Source organism: Phasianus colchicus, chromosome 1, assembly GCF_987193195.1.
Source record: "Phasianus colchicus chromosome 1, bPhaCol1.hap1.1, whole genome shotgun sequence".
NCBI classification, from domain to species: Eukaryota; Metazoa; Chordata; class Aves; order Galliformes; family Phasianidae; genus Phasianus; species Phasianus colchicus.
Window position 1 is genome coordinate 78,708,562 of NC_143436.1, and position 21,401 is coordinate 78,729,962.

Here is a 21,401-nt window from a genome sequence, read left to right on the forward strand (position 1 = left end):
CTTACATTTGAATATATACGACTGTAGAATTATCATTATTTTAAGCCTATTTACTAGAACAAGGCTGTAATGTATTCCCTTCCAACTTTTTTCATAGATCTGAATACTCATAGCAGGCAGGGTAATTTTCCATGCCCGCTACTTGTTTTCTATACAGACTGTGCCTTATGTCACAAATTTAATTTAACCAAAGTTTTTACTTAATTCCACAGTACCTAACTGTTCTGCTGCTAGCGTTGTATATATTATGTGTGTGTGTGCGTGTATGTACTAAAGCATAAGAGCTCAGTATCCAGGATGCAACTAGGTCATGTGGCTGGCTATAAATCACCATGAACTAAAAGGAATCTAATTTTTCCAGGAGATTTTTAGTTCTAACAGAACAGTTACTTAACAGACTAATGAATTTCTCAAAGTAAATGCTCTTATTTAAATTCTTCCTTGTACACCACAAGCCCTTCTCTGTTTCTCTAAGCTTGAGCAGCCATACCATGTGCTACACTGCAAGGCTGTCTGAATACCAGAATTCAGCACCACATAACTTAGATCTCCTAATGCACAGGTAACTTTCTGTCACCTTCTTCCTTTCTTGCAGAGATGACCTTTCAAAAGTAGCACAGTAGCGTCACATGCAACTCTGTGCTGACAGACAACCTAAGAAGTATCTATGTTTTCTGTCTGGGTGATATCACACATCCTTCCTCACATGAAGCTTACTGATGGTCTGACAGTGTTCCTGTTCCAACCAAGGTGAGCACTCTCTCAGTACACACACTTCATTCAAAAACTGTTATGATCTCTGAGATTTAATAAGACTTCCAAGCAGAACAGCACATAGCCTCTTCATTTTCAGTATAACAGCTGGTATCAGAAGTTTTAGTCTGCTCACTACAGAGTGAGGAAATATTTAAGAATGACTTTGTCACAACGCCAGAAATCCACTGCCCTGTGCACAGTTGTTATAATCATGCAACTCCCATTTCACCATATGGGAAAATAAATAAATAAAGATGCAATGTTTCCTTTCAAACTTCCTCAGAAAAGGAATTTTTTGTTTGTACTATTTACAAACTTTCTGGGATAAAGGTGTAAAAGAAAAAGTAGAGCTCTCCCATTTTTTACTGCAAGCACTGCTATGTCCTGCGTGCTTCCTTGTCTCTAGAGTTATGAGCAGAAATTCAGAGCTGGTAGATGCTTTTACCTAATTCTTCTTGCTGCCTCTCAACTCCTCTGCTAATTACTCAAGGATTTCTGAACATAAGTAGAGGCAAACAGAAAGCCTGTTAGCTTTCCCATGTGTTTCGGTTGTGAGTTTGGGGAAAATAATTTTATACCCCTTTTTCCATCCCAGCACCTCTGAGATTTTCATACCCAACTATTCTGTGATTTAACTAAAAACAATCAGTTTTCCAGTTCTGAGCTGTAAGAGGGCATTCAGGCAATGAGCCATTTTCTTCCCTATGTGCAAGCACCAGAAATTACACCTTCAAGGAATGATTACTCTCACACAGACAGGAGAACTAAAGGTCCATGGTTGTCAGAGTAAAATAAACAAATCATCTCAAGACTTCAAAGTTACAGCTCTTCTCAGCACTACTCAAGGGACTGCCTTCAAAAGAGATGCAGCGTAAAACTACTTCTGCCTCCTCTTCAGCCAAGTTCTGCCACTTCAAAGGCTGCTGCCAGCACTGCTAGTGTACCAGGTGTCCCTCACAGATGTTAGAACAGGCCTGCTACCGTCTCTGAGCAGCATTTCTCTTCTAGCTTCTCCAGCTGGATCCAGGGCATGAGAACAGGAAGGTGAGTGGAAAACATTTCTTTCTTCAAGTGGGAAATCCATGTTCCAAGTGACTTCCCAAAAATCAATTATTAGAAATGTTCCCTGTTCCACTTCTGCTTCTTCAGACAGTCGCTTGGAAACTGTCCTGGCCAGCAACTCTCCTTCTCCTCCACATTCCTTCTTGTCTTGGCTGAAAAGCACGAGGAATGCAGGAGCCAATGGCATCAGGACACAGCACAGAGCCAACCTCCAAGGCAGCCTCTTTTGCACCATCTTCGTGTGTTCAGAGCACGGAGCTGTGCAAGTTTCTCAGGTGCAGATTCTCCTCCCATTCAAGCAGAGAAACAAAAACACTGTAAGGTGAAGAGTTCCAGAAAGCCTCAGTTCCCTGCAACAGGTCTCTGTTTATTGCCATTTTGCAAATCTCACAACTACCATCCGTTTTCAAGGCTCCTCCTGGATTAAATACCAGGCTCCACCACTCCTAGCTGGTGCCCCTCACAGCTGGACTTCAGGAAAGATCTGTCAGAAAGGGCAAGCTCATTCTGTGCCATCTCATCTGCAGCAGGGAAGGGAAAGATGAGGTTTAAGAGCAGCAACTTTTCCCATGCCTACAAGCTGCATTAGCTGTGCTCCTGGCAATATCATCCTGAGGTCGTCTTCTAGGGTAATAAGAAACTGCCAAAGCAGAATTTGCTGCATTAAGAACGTAAGGATGATAAATAGAAATGACTGAAAATTAAACAATTTTTCATGACAAGCTTCTCTTATTTAGCATGGAAATGCCAAAGCAATATTTTTCAAGATCCTTTAAAAACACAGGTGTAGATTCGGGTCATCACATACCATTCTGTCCTACACAGATAGCTCCCTACCAAAACTTATTGTTGTATAGTCCACAGTGGTTATCTCTACTGGTCTTTGAGCCAAAACTCAGATAGACATTTAATTCAGGCTCAGCTCAAAATGTTTTAGTCATAAAAATGTTCTGCACATAAGATATTTATAAGTTTTTAAATCAGCCCTAACCTTGCATGCCAATCCAGAGAACAAAACACAGATGTCATAATTTGAATAGAAGAGTTTGTGATAGGAACTTGGCAATACTCTTTAGTAGATAGCTTTGAAGGTATTATGCTTATAAAGTTTAAATATTTTGCAAATTTGAACATGGATTTAAATTTTCACATATGTGGTCTATAAGAATTATGTAATCAGCTCTATGTCATTTAACGTTTTTTAGTGTAAAAAGCACTTACAGTGAAATCCTGAAGGAAAATTCTTTCCAGATAAGACAAATATAGCAAAGAGAACAGAAGTGTGAAGGCATATCCAATATGGCAGAAACCACATATTCTATTCAATGACAAGTATACATTTTTAGAACAATCACTTCTCTCAAAAGAAGATTAAGATTTTTACATCCTTCCCCTACCCCCCTTTTCTTTTTTAAAGTAGGCCCAGATGATCTTTTTCAAATGGGAAGGGATTCCAGCCAAGAATTCCTTGGGAATTCTTATTCTAAATTAAAAAGGGCAGTAGGGGAAGTTGCAAAGAATATTATCAACATTTGCAACCAAATGCAATTATGTAGGTCACTCCAAAAGTAATGCTTTCTATATATCTTCATGGAGACTACAACGGATACAAAGAACACGATAACATTATTTGATAGAGCACGTTCTCAGCTACAAAATACTACTTTTTAACACAATCACCACTGTCACCACCATTACCTGGGCATTTTCTCTAGCGATGAACAAGAACCTGCATGCCACACTCATCAAAACCTGTACCAGCAGAGGTGACACTGTCACCATCACCACTGCTAAAACATACTCACGGGGCTCACACCCACTGTTTGGTTCAGCAAATGTCAATGAATGTCAATGGGCGCAACTGTTTCCACATGAAGGAATTCAATGACTAGTTTGCTTCATCCACGCTTCCAACTGCAGGAGATGTCGCGCTCACGGGCTCTTGTCCTGATGGGGGATTTCAACCACCCAGATATCTGCTGGGATAGTGGCACGGCGGTGGCAGACAATCCAGGAGATTCCTGGAGTCTGTTGGGGATAAATTCCTAGTCCAGGTATTAGATGGACTGACTCGAGGTGAAGCCTTACTGGACCTGGTGCTCAACAATGAGGAGGAGAGCATTAGAGAGGTTAAGATTGGAGGCAGCCTGGGCTATAGTGATCATGCCCTGGTGGAGTTTGTGATCTGGAGGAATGCAGGAGTGGCAAAAAGCAGTCAGGATCCTGAGTTTCAGGAGAGCAAACTTTCAGTTGCTCAAGGAACTGCTGTGTGGGATCTCCTGGGAAAATGTCCTGAAGGGCACAAGTACAGAACAGAGCTGGCAGCTCTTTAAGGATACCCTTGTGAGAGTGCAAGAGCTCTCAATCCCCCAGCAGAAGAAATTGAGCAGAGGAGGTGGGTGACTGGCATGGCTGAGCAAGGACCTGCAGCTTAAACTGAGGGAAAAGGGGAAATGTACAGGAAGTGGAAGCAGGGTTGTGTAGCCTGGGAGGAATATAGGGACACTGCCCATGTGTGTAGAAAGAAGATTAAGGATGCTAAGGCACAGATAGAGCTCTACCTGGTGAGGAATGTGTAAAATAACAAGAAGGGGGTTTTGCAGGTACATAAGCAGAAGGAGACAGATCAAGGATAGTGTTTAGAGAGCCTACAGAGGGGAGGGGAATCAACTCTTTGAAAGGGAAGATAACAGCAGGACAAGGGGAAATGGTTTTAAGTTAAGGGAGGGAAGATTTAAGTTGGATGTCAGGGGGAAATTCTTTACTATGAGAGTGGTGAGGTACTGGAACAGGCTGCCCAGAGAGGTTGTGGATGCCCCGTCCCTGGAAGTATTCAAAGCCAGATTGGATGGGGCCCTGGGCAGCCTGGTCTAGCATTAAATGGGGAGGTTGGTAGCCCTGCATGTGGCAGGGGGGTTGGAGTTTCATGATCCTTGAGGTCCCTTCCAACCCTGGCCATTTTGTAATTCTGTGATTCTCCCTCAAATTCTCCAGGGCTGAGACAGTAGGGCTTTCTAATCTCAGCCACATCTGAGACACTATAACTTATCTGGATGAAATTTTGGGACTCTTTTTTAGTCCGAAGTAGGTAACCCAGACACTATCCATTCACTCAGCTTGTTTTTATTTCTTACACCCAGATCTACCTAATGGCTGCAAATAACTTTCTTCAGAGCTGGTTTGTAAATAAAAACTGTAGTTGTTCCCACAAATACAGTTAGGACAGCAAGGTAAAAACATGTGACTCCTCTTTTTGTTTATGGGAAAAGTTTGGTGCAAGCAGTGAGATGTTTTCCACAATAACATAAAGCCCCCTAAAGATACCATTAATAATAAAATCTGTTCTAATGAAGGTCTACATGCTCTCGAGTGCAAACAAAATATGTGTAGATTATTTTTAAACAGATGGCTTGATGCAGTTAATGGCAGTTTAATGAGGCAAATTAAAAACAGTTCATGATTTGCTAAACCCTTTGTGCCTGAATTGTACAATTGCCATTTCCTGGCAATGCACAGGGATAAACTAAGAAGCCAAGTGCTGTATTAAAAACATCACGCAAAACAGATAGGGTGGCCCCAGCACCTAGATGGTCCTCTGGCATTGTAGCAGCACAGAGCAATAGCCATGCCCCTTCCTGATCCCCTCTTCCTGCACTGCCTTTGCAGTCATAAAGCTTTCACTATTTACTGCAGACGGGAGTGAGGAAGGCCACACAAAAAGCTGAGAAGTATATTCTGCGTGCCAAACACTGTACCAGCATGTAAGCACAAGCAGCTGGAGATGAGGATCAGTTCGAATGATAGTATTTCAATTTATGAATTTGCAACTATAACACTGTATTTAAGACATACAAATATATAAGACAGTATTTTTAAATACATAGAGTTAGGGGGGAAAAAAACCAAAGAATTAGAAATTTGGAAGCTTGTAAAAGAAATTCAAGTCTTATAAAAGGAAATATTAATTATGACTCTAAAGCAAAGGGAAAACTGACTTAAATCTGCATGTAACACAACAGCCAATAGACTGGCAACGCCAAGACGGATGATCTCCTGATTCATTTCAATGAAAACAGTAATAATACTGAACTACTTTGTAATAAAGGACAAAGTAATAAAACGCAAAGCTGATCCTCCTAACATGCTGTCTTTGACAAAGAACTGTAATAAGTTAGGAAAGGATTTTCAGAGTGGGATATACAACTGCTTTTGGGGAGTAGTGAAGTGATTTAGCTAATATGAACTTTCATTAGGAAATTTACACATCCATTCCATTAGTTGTTCTGGTATCAATTGACCTTACACAAAGCACAATGTACAGGAAATCCTTTTCTTTATATAGGAAACTTTTAAACAATTGCTCTTCTGCTTAACATCTGAGTAGCTCTGATAAAATTTCAGTTCAATCTTCACTTTGTGTCCCTCAGTTGCTCTTAATAGGTGCAAGTTTCCTTTCTAATCATTTAATCCAGAAAGTTGAAGCTCTAGAAACTGCAATTGCTGCAATTCACTGTGGAAATTCAACCTAAGCCATAGTGGATAGCTTAAAATTGCAAAAACTTTTAAATTAACTGTAGTGAAGGCAGCCCCAATAAAAGGAGGTGGAGGTGAAATTTTTAGTCAGATATGAATCATTTATCAGTAGGGAACATGTTACCAGCATGAGAATTTTTCTAAAACCATGCAGATTTCCACATAAAAGACCTATATTCAAAAAGCATACTTAACAATGCAATGCCAGAGATTCAGAAATTAGGAGACAGCTGAGCATACATTACTTTCTGTTCTAATGCCTGGTGTCACAACAGATTCAAGCAAGAGGAAAAGACCAGCTCAGCTTTTCCCAGCCTGGGGATGTGTGATGACAAATGCTCTGCACACACAGCTCTAGGAACTCAGCAGCTGAACTCTAAAACTCCATATGGAGAAAGTAGACACAAATATTTTTCAAAGGCTTGAAATAATATGGGTGTTTTTTTTTCCCTCTAGCGGTCTTAGAACACACAACTCTCATAACACTTAATATCCAAAACAGGATGATTTTTGAGGTTCTCATCTGTACTTAGAAAAAAAAACTTTAAGCAGGGCACAACCATATTGCATCTCTAACTTCATTTAGAAATGGTTGAAGCACTTTTGTCAAAGCTCTTACAAAAAAAACCAAACCAAAACAAAAACCATAAATAGGCAGCTTGAGGCAGATGGAACACTCCAGATGGAAGAGTTTGGAAGCTACAGATAAAATATCAGCAATGTCTTCACACAGATCTCCAAGATAAGGGGGCATTTTACTTTGCTGCACCAGGGCAATACAATTCCTAACAGAACTTTATGATTAGAAGTACCCATCAGGGAGATGCATTCTTCATCCACAGAATAAAAGCACAGACTCTCTCCCCTCACTTGTCACCGAACTGTAAGTATTTCTCATATGATCATCAGAAGGTACACCTTCCCACATAGCTCAGAATGTGAATTCTCACTTGTAGAAGACATAAGGAAAAGAAATGCACTATTATGTATCACCTGAACTCTATCACTCATCTAGAAAACAATCTTATCTTAACCGTAAACAGCCAGTTGCACAGACTCCCTTCTTTGATAGGAAATGAATGAGTTAAGATTGGTTCAAAAATAGTTTAGATATCTGGAGACTCTAGTATAAGAAACAATTACTCAAGAAATACTAGATTCCAAAGGAGCTCTGACTTTAAAAACTTACAGAATAGGTGTCAAAACATAGCACTGTTAGTCCCAAATCATTTTAAATTAGCTGTTTTCTAGGTCACCAATCTAACACTCAAGAATATCAGGTGGTATTGTAACACATGCTGGATTCTATTTATACAGACTGATTAATAGTGAAGAAAACAAATGTTAGCTGTTAGAGGACAAACCACATATTCTAGATACCGATGCACTCCCCATCAATAGCATGGTATAAAACTGTAGTTTGGTAGTACAGCAAAATAAAGTACTTAGTACATTACACATCACTGTATCCAGGCACTTTTATAACCCAGTTACACCATATATGAATCGTTAGGAATTCTTCATACACACATTCTTTGAAATACATAATTCATACAGATATTGGACCCCAGAATTTTCAATAAACAAAGCCTGTATTTGTTTAGGTTTTTCAGCATCCTGATGAACAGAACAGCAGAACATTTTAACCTTGCAGACTTATAAAAACATATTCCTTGTAATGAACCACTCTGCTGTATTTCATTAAAACAAAGTTTTAATGGATTAACTTGTTCTCGACTTCTAATGAATAATCAAATTTGAATGCAGTCTTTTCTTGGAACACAGTTAATTACATTGGTATATGGTTGTAAAGCAAAAGGGCAAGGAGAATTTCCCATCAGAGATTACATAGATGATTTTGTATTCGTAACACACACACACATTCCTAAATACAGAAGACGACAGAATGTTTTAGTGAGAAAAATTAAGGAAATATGCCAGGATAGCATAGAAAATTAAACAGCAAAGAACCAGTCTCACCTCATCTGCAACTGGTATATACATCTGCTATTGGAAGTCTAGAAAACATGTTGCATTTTTATTTATTCATAATGTACTGAACTGAAAGTAGATTTGAAACTGAAAACAAACAACAAAAACAAAACTCAAATCAAAAATGCCCGCATCCACTCCTCATACTAACCATCACATACACAGCATATCTTCAGTTTTTTAACTGATGTTTCAGTAACAGATAAAAAATGAAATCTACTTGCTAAATCAAATAAATGTGGAGAAATGAAGTCAAGTTGGAAACTACTTCTTCAATAAAAGATTTTAATTCTGAATCATTTATACCTTGAAAAGAAAATCTTTTCCTTAACACCAGTGGAAGAAAAAAAAAAAACCACCCAAGGTTTAAAGCACTAAAAACTACTGTCCAACAATCCAAAGTGAAAAAAAAAATTGCAAAATATTTTTTTGAAAATACAGGCCTACTTGACACAATTATTTTCATTTCCTTTTAGGTGATGGATGTTTTGTCAGGGCTTGACACTACATTTCCAAATTTGTTTTTTCACTCCTCTTGGTATTCTTGATTTCTTACTGTTGCATACAGAGCATTTTTTAATTGCTGTAATGCCAGTATTGAAAAATATTATTTAATAGACTACTGTGCCTAAGAAAGGCATCTAGTAAACAAACAAAATAAGAAAAAAAATGCAAAATAATTTCCTAAAGGAGAACTTAACAGCTTCACTTGGCAAAAGTAGAAAATCTCTATCTTTGCCATCTTTTTCACTAGCCATAACTAACATATTAACTTGTTAATTTATACAATTATACTTTTAGATTTATACTTCCTTTAATCTTTTGAAAGACTATTTCGTTCTTCCATATTATTCATTTTACCTTACAAATCGCAGGGTTTTTAATCTCACAGAAGTAGAGATAAAGACTGAAAAAAAATGGGTCTTATTTTTAACACTGAAAGTCCAGATAACACAAATTCAAGCAGTCACTTACTTCTCAGTCTCTGCAGCACAAGGGAAAGTTTGCACTCAAGAAAGCCACTCATATTTTAAACAGATCTTCCCCTATCCTTCACTTAACAAGTGGGGATACCTACAATGTGAAAAAACTTTCTTTGTCAACTGATCTGGTTAAGTACTACTGAGTACAAAAGAAATAACAAATAAGGAAACTGACAAACACCCAGGCATAACAAGCTGGTTGTAACCCTTCAGGTCCTTGATTGATGAGCTCATAAAGATGCTACTCAGACACATCCCTGGAGAATTAACTTGAATATCACAGTGAAAAGGAACAAATGTGACTATCATTAATATGATATTTGAGGAGACTGTTGGGCTGTGCAAAACATGGGGCAGCTTAAGGGGTTTGTGACTTCAGGCAAAATTTACAATTGGATATTAATGGGAGGGCCAAAAGCAGACAAAGAGAAAGATCAGGGTAGACTGGGGAGTAGCAAGGAGAAGTGGGAGACTGGGTGGGTTAAAAGTGCATGTCTACAGACTTGAGGCACCCTATGAGCAGTCTATCCTTTTTTATAAAAAATCCTTTTCTTCACTGACATTTGTCCATCTCACTCACTACCCCACATGTGAATGCTGTGTGGTGTAAACACTGGCAACCAGGCCACAGAGCCTGCAAGTCTAGGTGCCAGCAAGGACAATGGTGTGCAGCTCACAGCAAGTGGAAAAAAAGTGGGTCACAAGGACCTAAGTCTGTGTGTCACCAAATGGAAATACCTGCCCATGCTTATTTTTCCCAGTAAATTTTCCTGAGTGCATGTCTGTACATGAAACATGTTAGCAAGCTGCAGGTTAATAAAAGTTGGTGAGCAGGAGGTCAGCATCTGGAAAAATCCAAAGTCCAGGCTGATGTCTGGATAAGGGATCTGGGTCCAAACACAGGCATGAGGTAATGAAGTATGCTAATATTTGAAAGACCTCTGAGCGTGACGGTGCTTGTGAAAAGAGGGTTCAAAAAATGAGGAGTATGAGCAAGACTATGCCATCTATACTTATTACACTGAGTGCTATATGTGGATGCTACATGCTTAGGCTCAAAGCTGGGGAGCCTGTACTGGCTTAGCAGCAGCCACAACCTGGACTGAGACAGAGATACCTCCCAAAATGCACAGGGCTGGGCTTCAACAGCTAGGAAGGAGCAGTCACCAGGTGGAGAGTCTGATGAATGTGGTAGTTTCTTAACATCTTTCACAAAGTGTATTATAAACCTTATATCAGATCTTTTTTCCTCTCAGTTTTCTTCTAGATACTGATGAATAAATGTAGGCAGATGATGCTATACATTTAATACAGTTTCATATCAGAAATGAAAATAGAAATGGTGTCTTACTCATGGTTTGCCTACTACCTGCAAGAGTTTAAATGAAACAGTTCAGGTAATTATCCAGGTCAGCTCAAGAGCATTAGTCTAAATGCAGCTCTACAGGCAGGCAAAAAAAATTTAGGACCCATTATTTGTGTGGATTTAGTGAAGATAATTTAAAATAGTTTTCATGGCTTTTCCTACATGTTAAAATGGCAATATTTTAAAGAAAACGTAAATCTGATTCAACTCAATTAAACCCATGGAGGCCACCTCTAAATAAAAATCAGGTTGTTCTGAAAGCATTGCCTTCTATTTATTTCCATGGAAACTACAACAGATACAAAGATCACCATAACATTATTTGAAAAAGCACATTCTCAGCCACACTATTTTGCAACATAGTCACCACCATTACCTATGCATTTTCTTCAGTAATGAACAAAAGTCTGCATGCCACACTCATAAAAATCTTCACCAGCAGAAGTGACTCACTGTCACTGTCGCCACTGCTGAAATACACCACCCTGTGTACCTCACTGTGCTCACACCCATTGTTTGGTCTCCACAAACATTCCGGTATCACCAATGAATGCCAATGGGTACCCTTTTTTTCCCACATCAAGGAATTCAATGACACACCTCTGCTTCATCTGTGTTTCTATGTCAGACTGCCTCTCTGCTGCTATCTGTCACATGGCAACAAAATGTAATGGAATACTGATAGGAAGGTTCAGCCTCTACTGCCATACCACCAACATCCACCTGTGGTGTCATGGGCCAACATAATAAAATAGGAGGCACTACTTTTGGATAAGTCCTCCTATTTTAAAATTAAAACTGTTTATTTTGACTTAATTTCAACATTTGTTGTTGAAAATGAAAGACCACCACTTAAACTGAAATAACACATCCACAAAGAAATTTGCTTTGGCGTATTTATGGGACAGTCTACAGCTCAAACAACCGCAAAGCAGAGGGCATAAATTTCTTCCATTTGAACACCTTGAGTGAGCCTCTACTCATTCTGTGCAATAAATGCAAAGAACTGCAAAAGAGTGAGAAAACAGAAGGTGCTAAGGCTGGTTAAATACCTGTCTGAATTCCCTTTTATTTATAGGACAGTCATAGCTTTACATATGAAAGAAAGCATTTAAATTTAGTGCACTAAATAGACATATATGGTCTGATACTACATTATCAAATCCTTGTACACCAGATGACAGAGTGCCTTTCAGTGGACTTTTTACTTGGGCCTCTTGCAAATCTGTCTAAAAGGGTTTGTATTAGGTAATGGTACATGACCAGAGCACTGCACAACAGCCAGCAGTCTGACCATTCAGCAGATCATCATTCCACTGGTGTAATTTTAGTACTGGCCATTTCTAGTGACACTCAGCTCACACACCATAAATTCACATACTAGCTTACTTTACAGTAACTTGTTAATGTGCTCTTACATCACTGAACACAGAAGGCTAGCATACAAGATATATTTTTTCTCATACTCACACATATGAAAGACATATACAGTCTAAAAAATAATTTTACAAGAACTGACAAAACTTTCTCTTAGAATCAACACAGGAAACTCTATAGACAGATCAGTTCCGAGTATCTGAGATATAAACCCAGAGTGATTTCAGCTCCTTTTCAGAAGGAAAGGAAGAAACATTGGAACCAGATGAAATGTAATACCGTATTATCAGCAGTGAAAAGCAGAAGGAAAAATGCACAATTTATAAAAACGTGCAAATAGAAACGGCATTTTTTTACTTGTCAATAACTGATGCAGACTGCCATTTTCTTTCTATTGCTGTTTTAGTTGGCATTCACATCTAACTTGTTTAAAAATGTACATCAGAATTAAATTTACTCAACATTTCATTAAAAAAAAAGCTTTTCTTCAGCACAAAGTAATTTCTGTAATTCTGTAATCTCTTGTTTTTAATCAAAATTCTAGACATTCTACCTGAATAGCAGGCTTCTCTAGGAAGCACTGGCATAGCTGTTGAGAATCATCCAAATCCACTGTATAACGTTCTGATGCTTTCACCAAACAAACTGCTTACCAATTGAAAAGCAAAGCTAATAAAACTAACTGAATGTTAGCATGAGAAGCTTGAATATACATCCTGCTAGCTATTTTTATTTCAAATTTTAAAGAAACTAGAACTTCAAGACAAAAGTACTGTAAATCACTTGTTTCTACTGGACCATCACACCGTAGTTCATAATTAAAAGCTGAAGCTGCCAATATACCTGTGGGCACTGCAGCCCTGCTTTCCAGCAAAAGCCCCAGCAAGATGACAGCTCCTGAACTGAACCCATTCAAAAGCTGTGCCACTCATGCTATAATACCTGAACATTATAAGCTTATACACAAATATTTAGCCTGCCTGTGACAGCTTTTCACCCTGGGTATAACAAACTCCCTGCTACACAGCACTAAGGACCCAGTCACACACTGCTGCCTTACAAAGTAGTTTCACTGGAAAGTCAAGATGAAAAAGTGACCAGTAAGTCATTTACCTGGCAATTTTTAGGAGGAGGTTTTACGGCATTCAAATGGAAAGAAATTATGAAAATAAAAAGTAGAAAGAGAAGGGAATCTGTCACTAAAACTGTTCTTCAAGTGAAAAGTGAAATGCATTAAATATGGAAATTTAGATTTATAAAAATATAAACGTTACAAAGGCATAGCTATAGATTGGGTTTATATGACACTATACAGCTCAACTTGTTAAGTACCTGAAGCCATAGTCATCTCCTTGGTGAAACTGTAAATACTTATAGACTGGTAAGTTACTTCACTGATTATATTAGGTAATTGTACCAAAAACATTGACTGGTATGAGTGAATTATGAATGAAACTGAACGTCTTTGTGAGTACCAAAAGAATCAAGTGGAACAACACATTAAAAAGGATGGCTTCTCTCAAGACACTGTCCCTAGAGCACCATTTCCTAGCAATGAAATTCAGGAGTGTGCTGCTTATATCAAGACCGAAAAGCCTGCACTCTGATAAATCACACCACAGCACAAATAACTCATCAGCAGCAGATCTGGCATCCTAACATTAGAAGATGCTGAAAAGGTTGCAGCATATCACATGCACGACTCCCCGTCCTCTAACCCCAATAAGAGAAAAATTATGGATACACGTTTAGAAAAAGTTTAAGTGTGGAAAAACAGATGTGATTCAACAACATAGGCAAGATCTATATTGGATAAAATCAATAGGTCTTCGAGGAAAATAAAAGCTCCATAACAATTGTTGACCCCTAGGCCAAAAACTAGCTCATTGTTATCATTTAGGAACCCTAGATGACTGGATAGCCACTGTCTTGTTCTCTGAGTCCAGACAACTCAGACACATCTTGGTATCTGTCAGTAAGAGTGAATTAAGTTTTAAGATAATGAGAGCGTGCAGGTAAAAATCAGTTTACTTTATGATTTTGTAAACAAATATCACTTTCCCCTTCCTAGGATCTTACACCAAACTTTATTACTCTAATTCCCCTACATTAGCAGCTGAGATACAAACTTTCTATCTGTGAATTAAAATTCATATTATGTAAGGTTCTGGTGGACAACATAACATTTGGATTCTGAAGTAAAGTAGTATGGTGTAAGATTTTGCATGTGCTAAGGAGTTACTTCAAACAAATCTTAGATATCAATGTGAAAAAGTCTTGTCTGCAAGGGGAGGAGACTGAAAAAAAAACAAATTGCTGTATTTCTTACACAGTCTATTTATGTACGTGACAGATTAATTCTACCTATTTCACACTCTTCATGACTTAGTTGGAATACCGTACAGATTAACAGAAAACCTGAATAAAACTGATCCAAGTCTGAAGAGAAGAAAAATGTTAAAAGGAAAAGAAATAATGGTACAAGAAAGCCCAGAAAGGTCAGAAACAAGAGTTACATGTATTTAGGTCAACAGGGTTCTGAAATAATTTTAAGAAACTATAGAAAGTAATTTGCACAAGATAAAGTTGTATCAAACTAAAGGTCACAGAAAAAATACAAAAAGGGCTACTCTTCCAGGAGCTGAAATAAAATTTATGCTTTCCATTGTCTCTGTCTTTCCAGTACTACGGTATATAACAAGCCAAACACAATGCTCTTTGAAATTATCTTCTGAGGAAGATCTAAAAATTTTCCTTGCCCATAATAACAACGTGAGAAGGTCAGTAACCATATTATTATTAACCATAAACTGAAATTCTATGCATGAAGGCATCACTCTTACTTAACCAACTTCTGTAATGCAGGATATGATTTCTGAAAGGGAATAAGAAGGAAGAAATTTCCATTTAAGTCTCAGATGTTCCAGCTTGTAAGTCCAGTGCTTCATTCCCAATGCATTTTTATTGCAAGTCACATTCTTAAATTTTTGCAAATGGATTTGCTGAAGAGTGAACTATCAGGACTACATAAACAGTTTCTCATTGTTCTATCCAGAAAAGGCAGAATTACGGATTCTTGCTCTCTTGTCCCCACAAAACTTTTCAGGAGAGTTTTATAAATGAAATCTTAGGAACACTACCAGAAGCTCTGTCTCAGCATTAGGACCCCGATTTGCCTGGGGTAAAAAGAAGTAAAAAGTTAATTCCAGGAAACGTATGTGACAAGGAAACAGTACGAACAAAAACAAACAAACCAAAAAACCTGTGTTCTATTAATGTGTTTAAATTCTTGATCTGTAATCATAAACTCTACTCTCAAATTCAAAATTCAATTTAAAAACATGTTAGAGCTTCATCAAACTTCAGCAAGGTTTAATCTTTCACTGCATGTTTATTCTCACATATTTCGGTTTCTTCCCTCTCCAGAGTTGTTAATTTTGAGCATTGTTACCGAAACTGAGACAAAGACCCTGCAGAATCCTAGTGATATGCCACATTAAACTAGCACTGATGACAGCTGTAGAAGCATTTGGTTTGGAGCAAAAAAAAAAACCACCAATAGACAAAATTATTTCAGTAAAAGCAAGTAAAGTTGTCTTTTGTGCAAATTATACATGACTATTTGTATTCACTCACTTGTTTTTCTGGATGCATCGATAAGCCTAGATGACTCAGGAATTTATTTCAGAAATCTATATATTCATTTCAAAAAGTGCTGCTAATGCACTTAATGCACACTGCACTCTGCGGAGAATTTTGGTCCTAACACTCAAATTAGACAAATCTAAACACAGTCACTGCAGTAATAGCTGTATTCATTTCCCTCATATGCCAGATTCAAAGTCACAAGCAAATTCTCAGTTTGCAAGCTAGAACATGTTACACGGGTTATTTACAGCCAACCACTGAAGTCACCAAAACCTGTCAATGATGTCAAACAAGACAAAAATAGACCATCTTCCTTGTTTTTCCTAAATAAACTTATATTCATAAAAGATGAAAGAACAGAAGAGGAAAAAAAACTCTCTTCATCACACCCACTACAAAAGCACTAAACTGCTCAGCCTTTCTTAGAAAAAAAAATGCTTCAAGGAAAGAAATCAGGATCGTGTCCATGTCTTCATGTTTTCCTTCTCTGCCTAGATCGTCAGCAATATAAACTGTTGTGGATTTTTTTGTTTTTTGTTTTTAAATTTTCATACCAAAACTGGCAGGTTTTAATCTCTGCTCTCTTGTGTCAGCAACAGGGCCTGAGGGAACAGCATGGAGATGCATCAGAGGACGGTCAGATTGAGGGTTAAGAAAAGGTTCTTCACCAGAGGGTGGTGGGGCCCTGTGACAGCTCACCAAGGCAGAGGGCATGGCCCCAGTTTGCCAAGAGGTCAAGGAGTGTTTGGAAAATTCTCTCAGACATTGGGTGCTCTTGTGTGGAGCCAGAGCTTGGACTCAATGATCCTTGTGGGTCCCTTCTAACTCTATTCTATGTTGATATGTCATTTCACATGCCACTGAGAAGAATTATTTTTAAAAATTTCAGTCCCTAATATCACGTGAAAATCTTCATATTCATCCAAGTGAAAGACTTCAAATTTAACCACCACAAATATGATACTGCCTCAGTCACCTTTAAAGAGTACCTAATGCTAATCCTACAAGTGGTAATCCACTAAACAGATGACTTGCAGATGAAAAACAGGAACAAAATCAAAATGAAGGAAGCTGCTTTTCTCATTCTGTTTAAATGAAGATATTATCAAGTAATGGAACTAAAATATATGCATTGGATTTCTTAGAAAGTTGCTTTCAGAACATACCATATAAAATCAAGTTACATGAATTCAGAGAGAATGATTGGTAAAAATTGGTTTCAGAAAATCGCAATTCCTATTAATTCATCTAGATTTCATGTTTTCAAGCTGAGCTACTCATGCCCTACAGAATAAATTTTCTAATCTCCAAGTCAGCAACAAAGAAATAGAGCTTTAATTATGAATGAATAAAATAAGAATACTTACGCTGACCCCACCGGCCTGTTCTTGGATTCAAATAATTTGGATAAAGTCCATTAGGACGATCCATTTTTTGGAGTAACTTCCGAATGTGCATGACCTAAATTAAACGAAGAATCAGGATCACCACTAACAACTTCAATCTGCTCTGCATACTGTTAAATCTAATATTTTTCTTTTCAGACATACATTTTCTTAATTTGATCTGAGAAACTTTCTTGGAAGCTTCCTCTTTTTTTTTTTGTGCTTTTGAACTGTTGACACACAAACATCTTTTAAAGTTATGATTTTTAAGTGCTTGTTGAAAGAAATGAAAAACTTTTGCTGTAAAATTTGTATTTCAAGAAGTTAATCTGCTTGGTAAGAAAGAATTTACTTGTTACTTAAAATGCAATTAGATTACAGTACATTACAAAATGTTGTACAAAAGGCAATTTCCTTTAATGCAATTTATGATGAAACAGCATAAAAGTCACTTGTATGACTGAAAAAACTAAATTTGAGACCCACCTTGTTGTAATATACCGGGTCTCCTGTTAAATAGCTTAGGTGGACAAATTCCATATGTAGAGTACCAAACTCAGCAAGGATGCTGCTGCCTGCAGAAGCCCAGCCCCAGTTCCGACCCACACCGCTGAGTTTCAAGAAATATGTATGAAAATCAGAAAAAAGAACAAAAAAAAATCAGAATTACCACACCCAATGCTAGTAACAAGCAAATTAAAAAGTAACAGCAAAATAATAATCTGTGCTTAAGATTACAAAAGTTGTGGCATGACTGAGTCGTTAGTTGGTGGGATCTTCTTGGAAAAAAAATACAGTAAGTTCATCAACGAAAAGACCTGTGACTGTAATTCTGTGCATCAACACATTGATTCAATGCCTTAATAACAAGTCCAATCTCAATTGTCATTTATTCATTCCATATTCCTAAGAACAAGAATCAAAAGCAAATATCAGATGAGTATACTACCAAATGTGGCAGAATTTGCTTCCTTGTTCTGTCAAACATCTGCTTATCCTTACTTGTGTGGGATATGCTTAATGTCAGTATTTGATGGTTCAGTAAGATGGGAGTGGGACTTATCTGTGTCTACATAGGAAAACTGTATGTCTATAGCAAGCAGAATATTGCAAGTTCCTCAGACTGGCACAAGGAATCAACAGACTGCATCATACCATAAATCTTTTGCACACAAAGACATCTCGGTAAGTCATAACTCCTAAATTACCTCTGGTTTAATTTGATTCATGAGTTTTCACCACCTTCCAGGATTGAGTCCTTTAACTTACGAAGTTAACCATATTTTCCTGGAGATTATTGATGCTTTCTCTCAAATAAGATATCAGATATCAGTAAAACTACAATCAGATAGCAATGTCTTTTTTATTCCTTTTATTATAAATTAGAAAGAATAAAAATGTAAACAAAAAATATCAGTAATGGAGCAGAAATTACAGTTTTCACCTGAGACAGAATACTTTTAAAAATGCAGTAACTACTGCTGAAAGATTACAGAAACAAAATTCTAGCCTGCAGTTTTTCTTTGGTTCATCTCTCACAAAGAAATAAATTGAACATTAAAAATACAAAAACTAATAAAATACAAGTTGCTCATTTTTCAAATCCTTCTATCAGGTCCTTTCTTATATTGCATGTCAGCCTCATGATAAGTGTTCACATATACATACACCACTGTCACTGCCTCATTGCATGCCAGCTACTGTATTTTCTGTTGTGATGCCAGCAGGCTCTGTACATTACCAGGAGGCGGATACAGCACAAGCGTTAATTAATAAGAAAGTTCTCATGTCCCAGTAATAAAATTATAAAAAATGCCTTGTGTCAAAAAGTGCTTTCAAAATTTGAGGAAAAACTCAGCACTGAACAAGCAATCCAAGATAAATTAGTAATTTTGTTCCACGAGGCAATCTAAGTATACACTGAACAGCCACCTAAATGAGCCTATCCATCTCCTCTGACCATAGTGGATTATACAGCTGAACTGCAAAATAAATTAATACTTCCTCAAACATTCTGAGATTTCTGACAGTAACACACAGCTCACAAAGCACATAAAAACCAGTAAATTCAACTGTGGCCTGCAAACATTTTTGTTTGTAAATTCAATTGTGGCCTGCAAACATTTTTGTTTTTCATAGGAACATGGTTTATAATGACTAAAGAACTAGTGTTTAATCTCTAGGACAACATATGCCATAATATGGTGTAACAGCATGCTGAATTCTTATTTAGAATTAGGAAAAATATTAATGGTCACAATTTATTGCAGTTTAATGAAGTAGGATGGTCTGAAATCTATTAAAGTTATCTTTAAGTGCCAGGAATAACAACTTGTCACCATCTTCTACAATTGTACTACTTAGAATTACTAATAGCATATGTCATTTTTTCAAGCTAGGGAAGGTTGAGAAAAACACTTCCCCACAAAAGAAAACTCATTACCTTTTCAGATTTACCATTGCCCATGGTATACCCGTAGGCGTGTTGAAGGCTGGAAGAAGTTTTCCTGCCAGCTGCACTGCTTTGATCTTGAAAACCTAAGATAGTAGGATCAATTGCAGACAGTTACAAATTCTGATTTATCTCCAAGAACTATAAAGACGGAAATTTCCTTGTCCCACCCACTTCCTTATATAAGAAAATCATTACAATGAAAAAAAAATTGAACTTCTCATTTATTTTCACTTGTTCATTTCATGAACACCACTAAAATTTGAACATGAAAAGAAAACTTGTCATTTTAATGTCTCTGCTTTCATGCTCACCAGCAACACTGCTTACATTCCTATGAAAGAGGGGTATCAATCCTCCCCCCAACTCTTTCCACCAATATTATTTCAAGTGCTATCTAAAGTAATCTTTAAAATACTTTCACCTTAGCAGTGAAAAGCGAAGGAGAATTCTCCCACATAACACACAAGTGATTTTAATTTACAAACTTACAATCCTTTTAATGATATGCTTAATACAGACAGAGCTGCTAACTTTTTATGTGCACTGTCAAAGCAAAATGACACATAGACAGTTTTCCAAAACTCTTCTTTCGTTGATAATACATTACAAAAATTTAAAAAGGCTTAATTTCCTCTCAAGTCTGACTACAAGTGCAATTTACTGACTGGACAAAATGACTTTTAATTTCCAGTGTTGTTACTCATGTCTGTATCAGAGCATAAACCTTTAATACCTTTATTTGGAATCTAATATTTATGAACTAAATGAGTAGATGGGAAAAAAATCCTTCTAAGCTTGTAGGAAGAAATCTTTTCCAAGAAGGCATATTTGGCAGATGCCAATGACATAAAATTGTTTTTGCCAGCTACTTGCTAACATACATTTCAATTAAGTTAATGTGAATATTTCTCTGGAAGTATCTTTTTTATTGGGAGACAACATTATTTATCAGTTACAAGTGCTGCACAAACATTTAACAAAAGGAGCTACTGTTGCCCTAAGTAACGTAAGCATCATGAACATACAAAAAAAAAACCCACTACTATTAACTACCAGATCAATATTCTATAATCAAGAGAAATAAAAGCTTTGAGTAAATCTAAAAGACAGCTCTGTTGAACTGATAAAAAATATTTTCCCTTTTGTGAAGTGTAGAGGAAGAAAAGAAAAAATGTATACTGGCAGATCTGAAAAGTAAGCAATCAAGACCATTCTCATTTTTCACATGAAGGTAAGAAAAGATCAATATCTTAATATTTTTGAAGATGACTAGTAAGGCATGCAATAAACAAAAAAGAATATTAACAGTGACATCTAACTGTATTTGATGCAGTGGACTATGGAGAGATGGAAGTGGATCTGAAAGTAATGAGCCAGGAAAAGACTTCTACACAGATAGTCTACATGAGTTTTAAGATGAGGTATGTCTAAACTGAAAAAGAGGATATTGGAATCATCAGAATGGAATCTGATGGAAACGTGAAGCAGCAGAAGCAATGTGGCTTGAATGCTTTTCAGCAACAACATTGGCAAGAGACAGTCTTTGAGAAAACGTGCAGAAACTTATTCAAAATTCATAAAATGCTCTAACTTTGAATAAAGGACCAAGTTAAAATAGGAAGGCATACTGTAAATAAGAGGGACTGCATATGCAGAGTCTTCGGCAATTGGGAAAAGAGAAGCCCTAAACAGAAATAAAAGATACGTCTCAGCCCAAATACATACACATTTCCTGCTTTGAATCTATAAATGCATGTCAAAAATGCAGGCAGAAATTTTAGATTTTTAGATACTGGATGGGTCAAGACCAGACAGAGCCACTACAATCACCTGAAGTGAGTTAA

At 37.2% G+C, this 21,401-nt stretch overlaps 1 protein-coding gene across 2 annotated transcripts in view; it reads right to left on the reverse strand.

The window, feature by feature from the left end:
* MAN1A2 (mannosidase alpha class 1A member 2) overlaps positions 1 to 21,401 on the reverse strand; it is a 138,373-nt gene that overhangs the window by 30,878 nt on the left and 86,094 nt on the right. For both annotated transcript variants that reach the window (XR_004169200.2, XM_031610253.2), the window contains exons 6-8: positions 19,546 to 19,640; positions 17,589 to 17,712; positions 17,085 to 17,178 (exon numbers count right to left, since the gene is read on the reverse strand). Coding sequence is in view for 1 of the 2 variants with exons in the window: in XM_031610253.2 (XP_031466113.1) it covers positions 17,085 to 17,178; positions 17,589 to 17,712; positions 19,546 to 19,640 (313 nt within the window). In the remaining variant the exon portion in view is untranslated. The remainder of the gene's footprint in view (positions 1 to 17,084; positions 17,179 to 17,588; positions 17,713 to 19,545; positions 19,641 to 21,401) is intronic.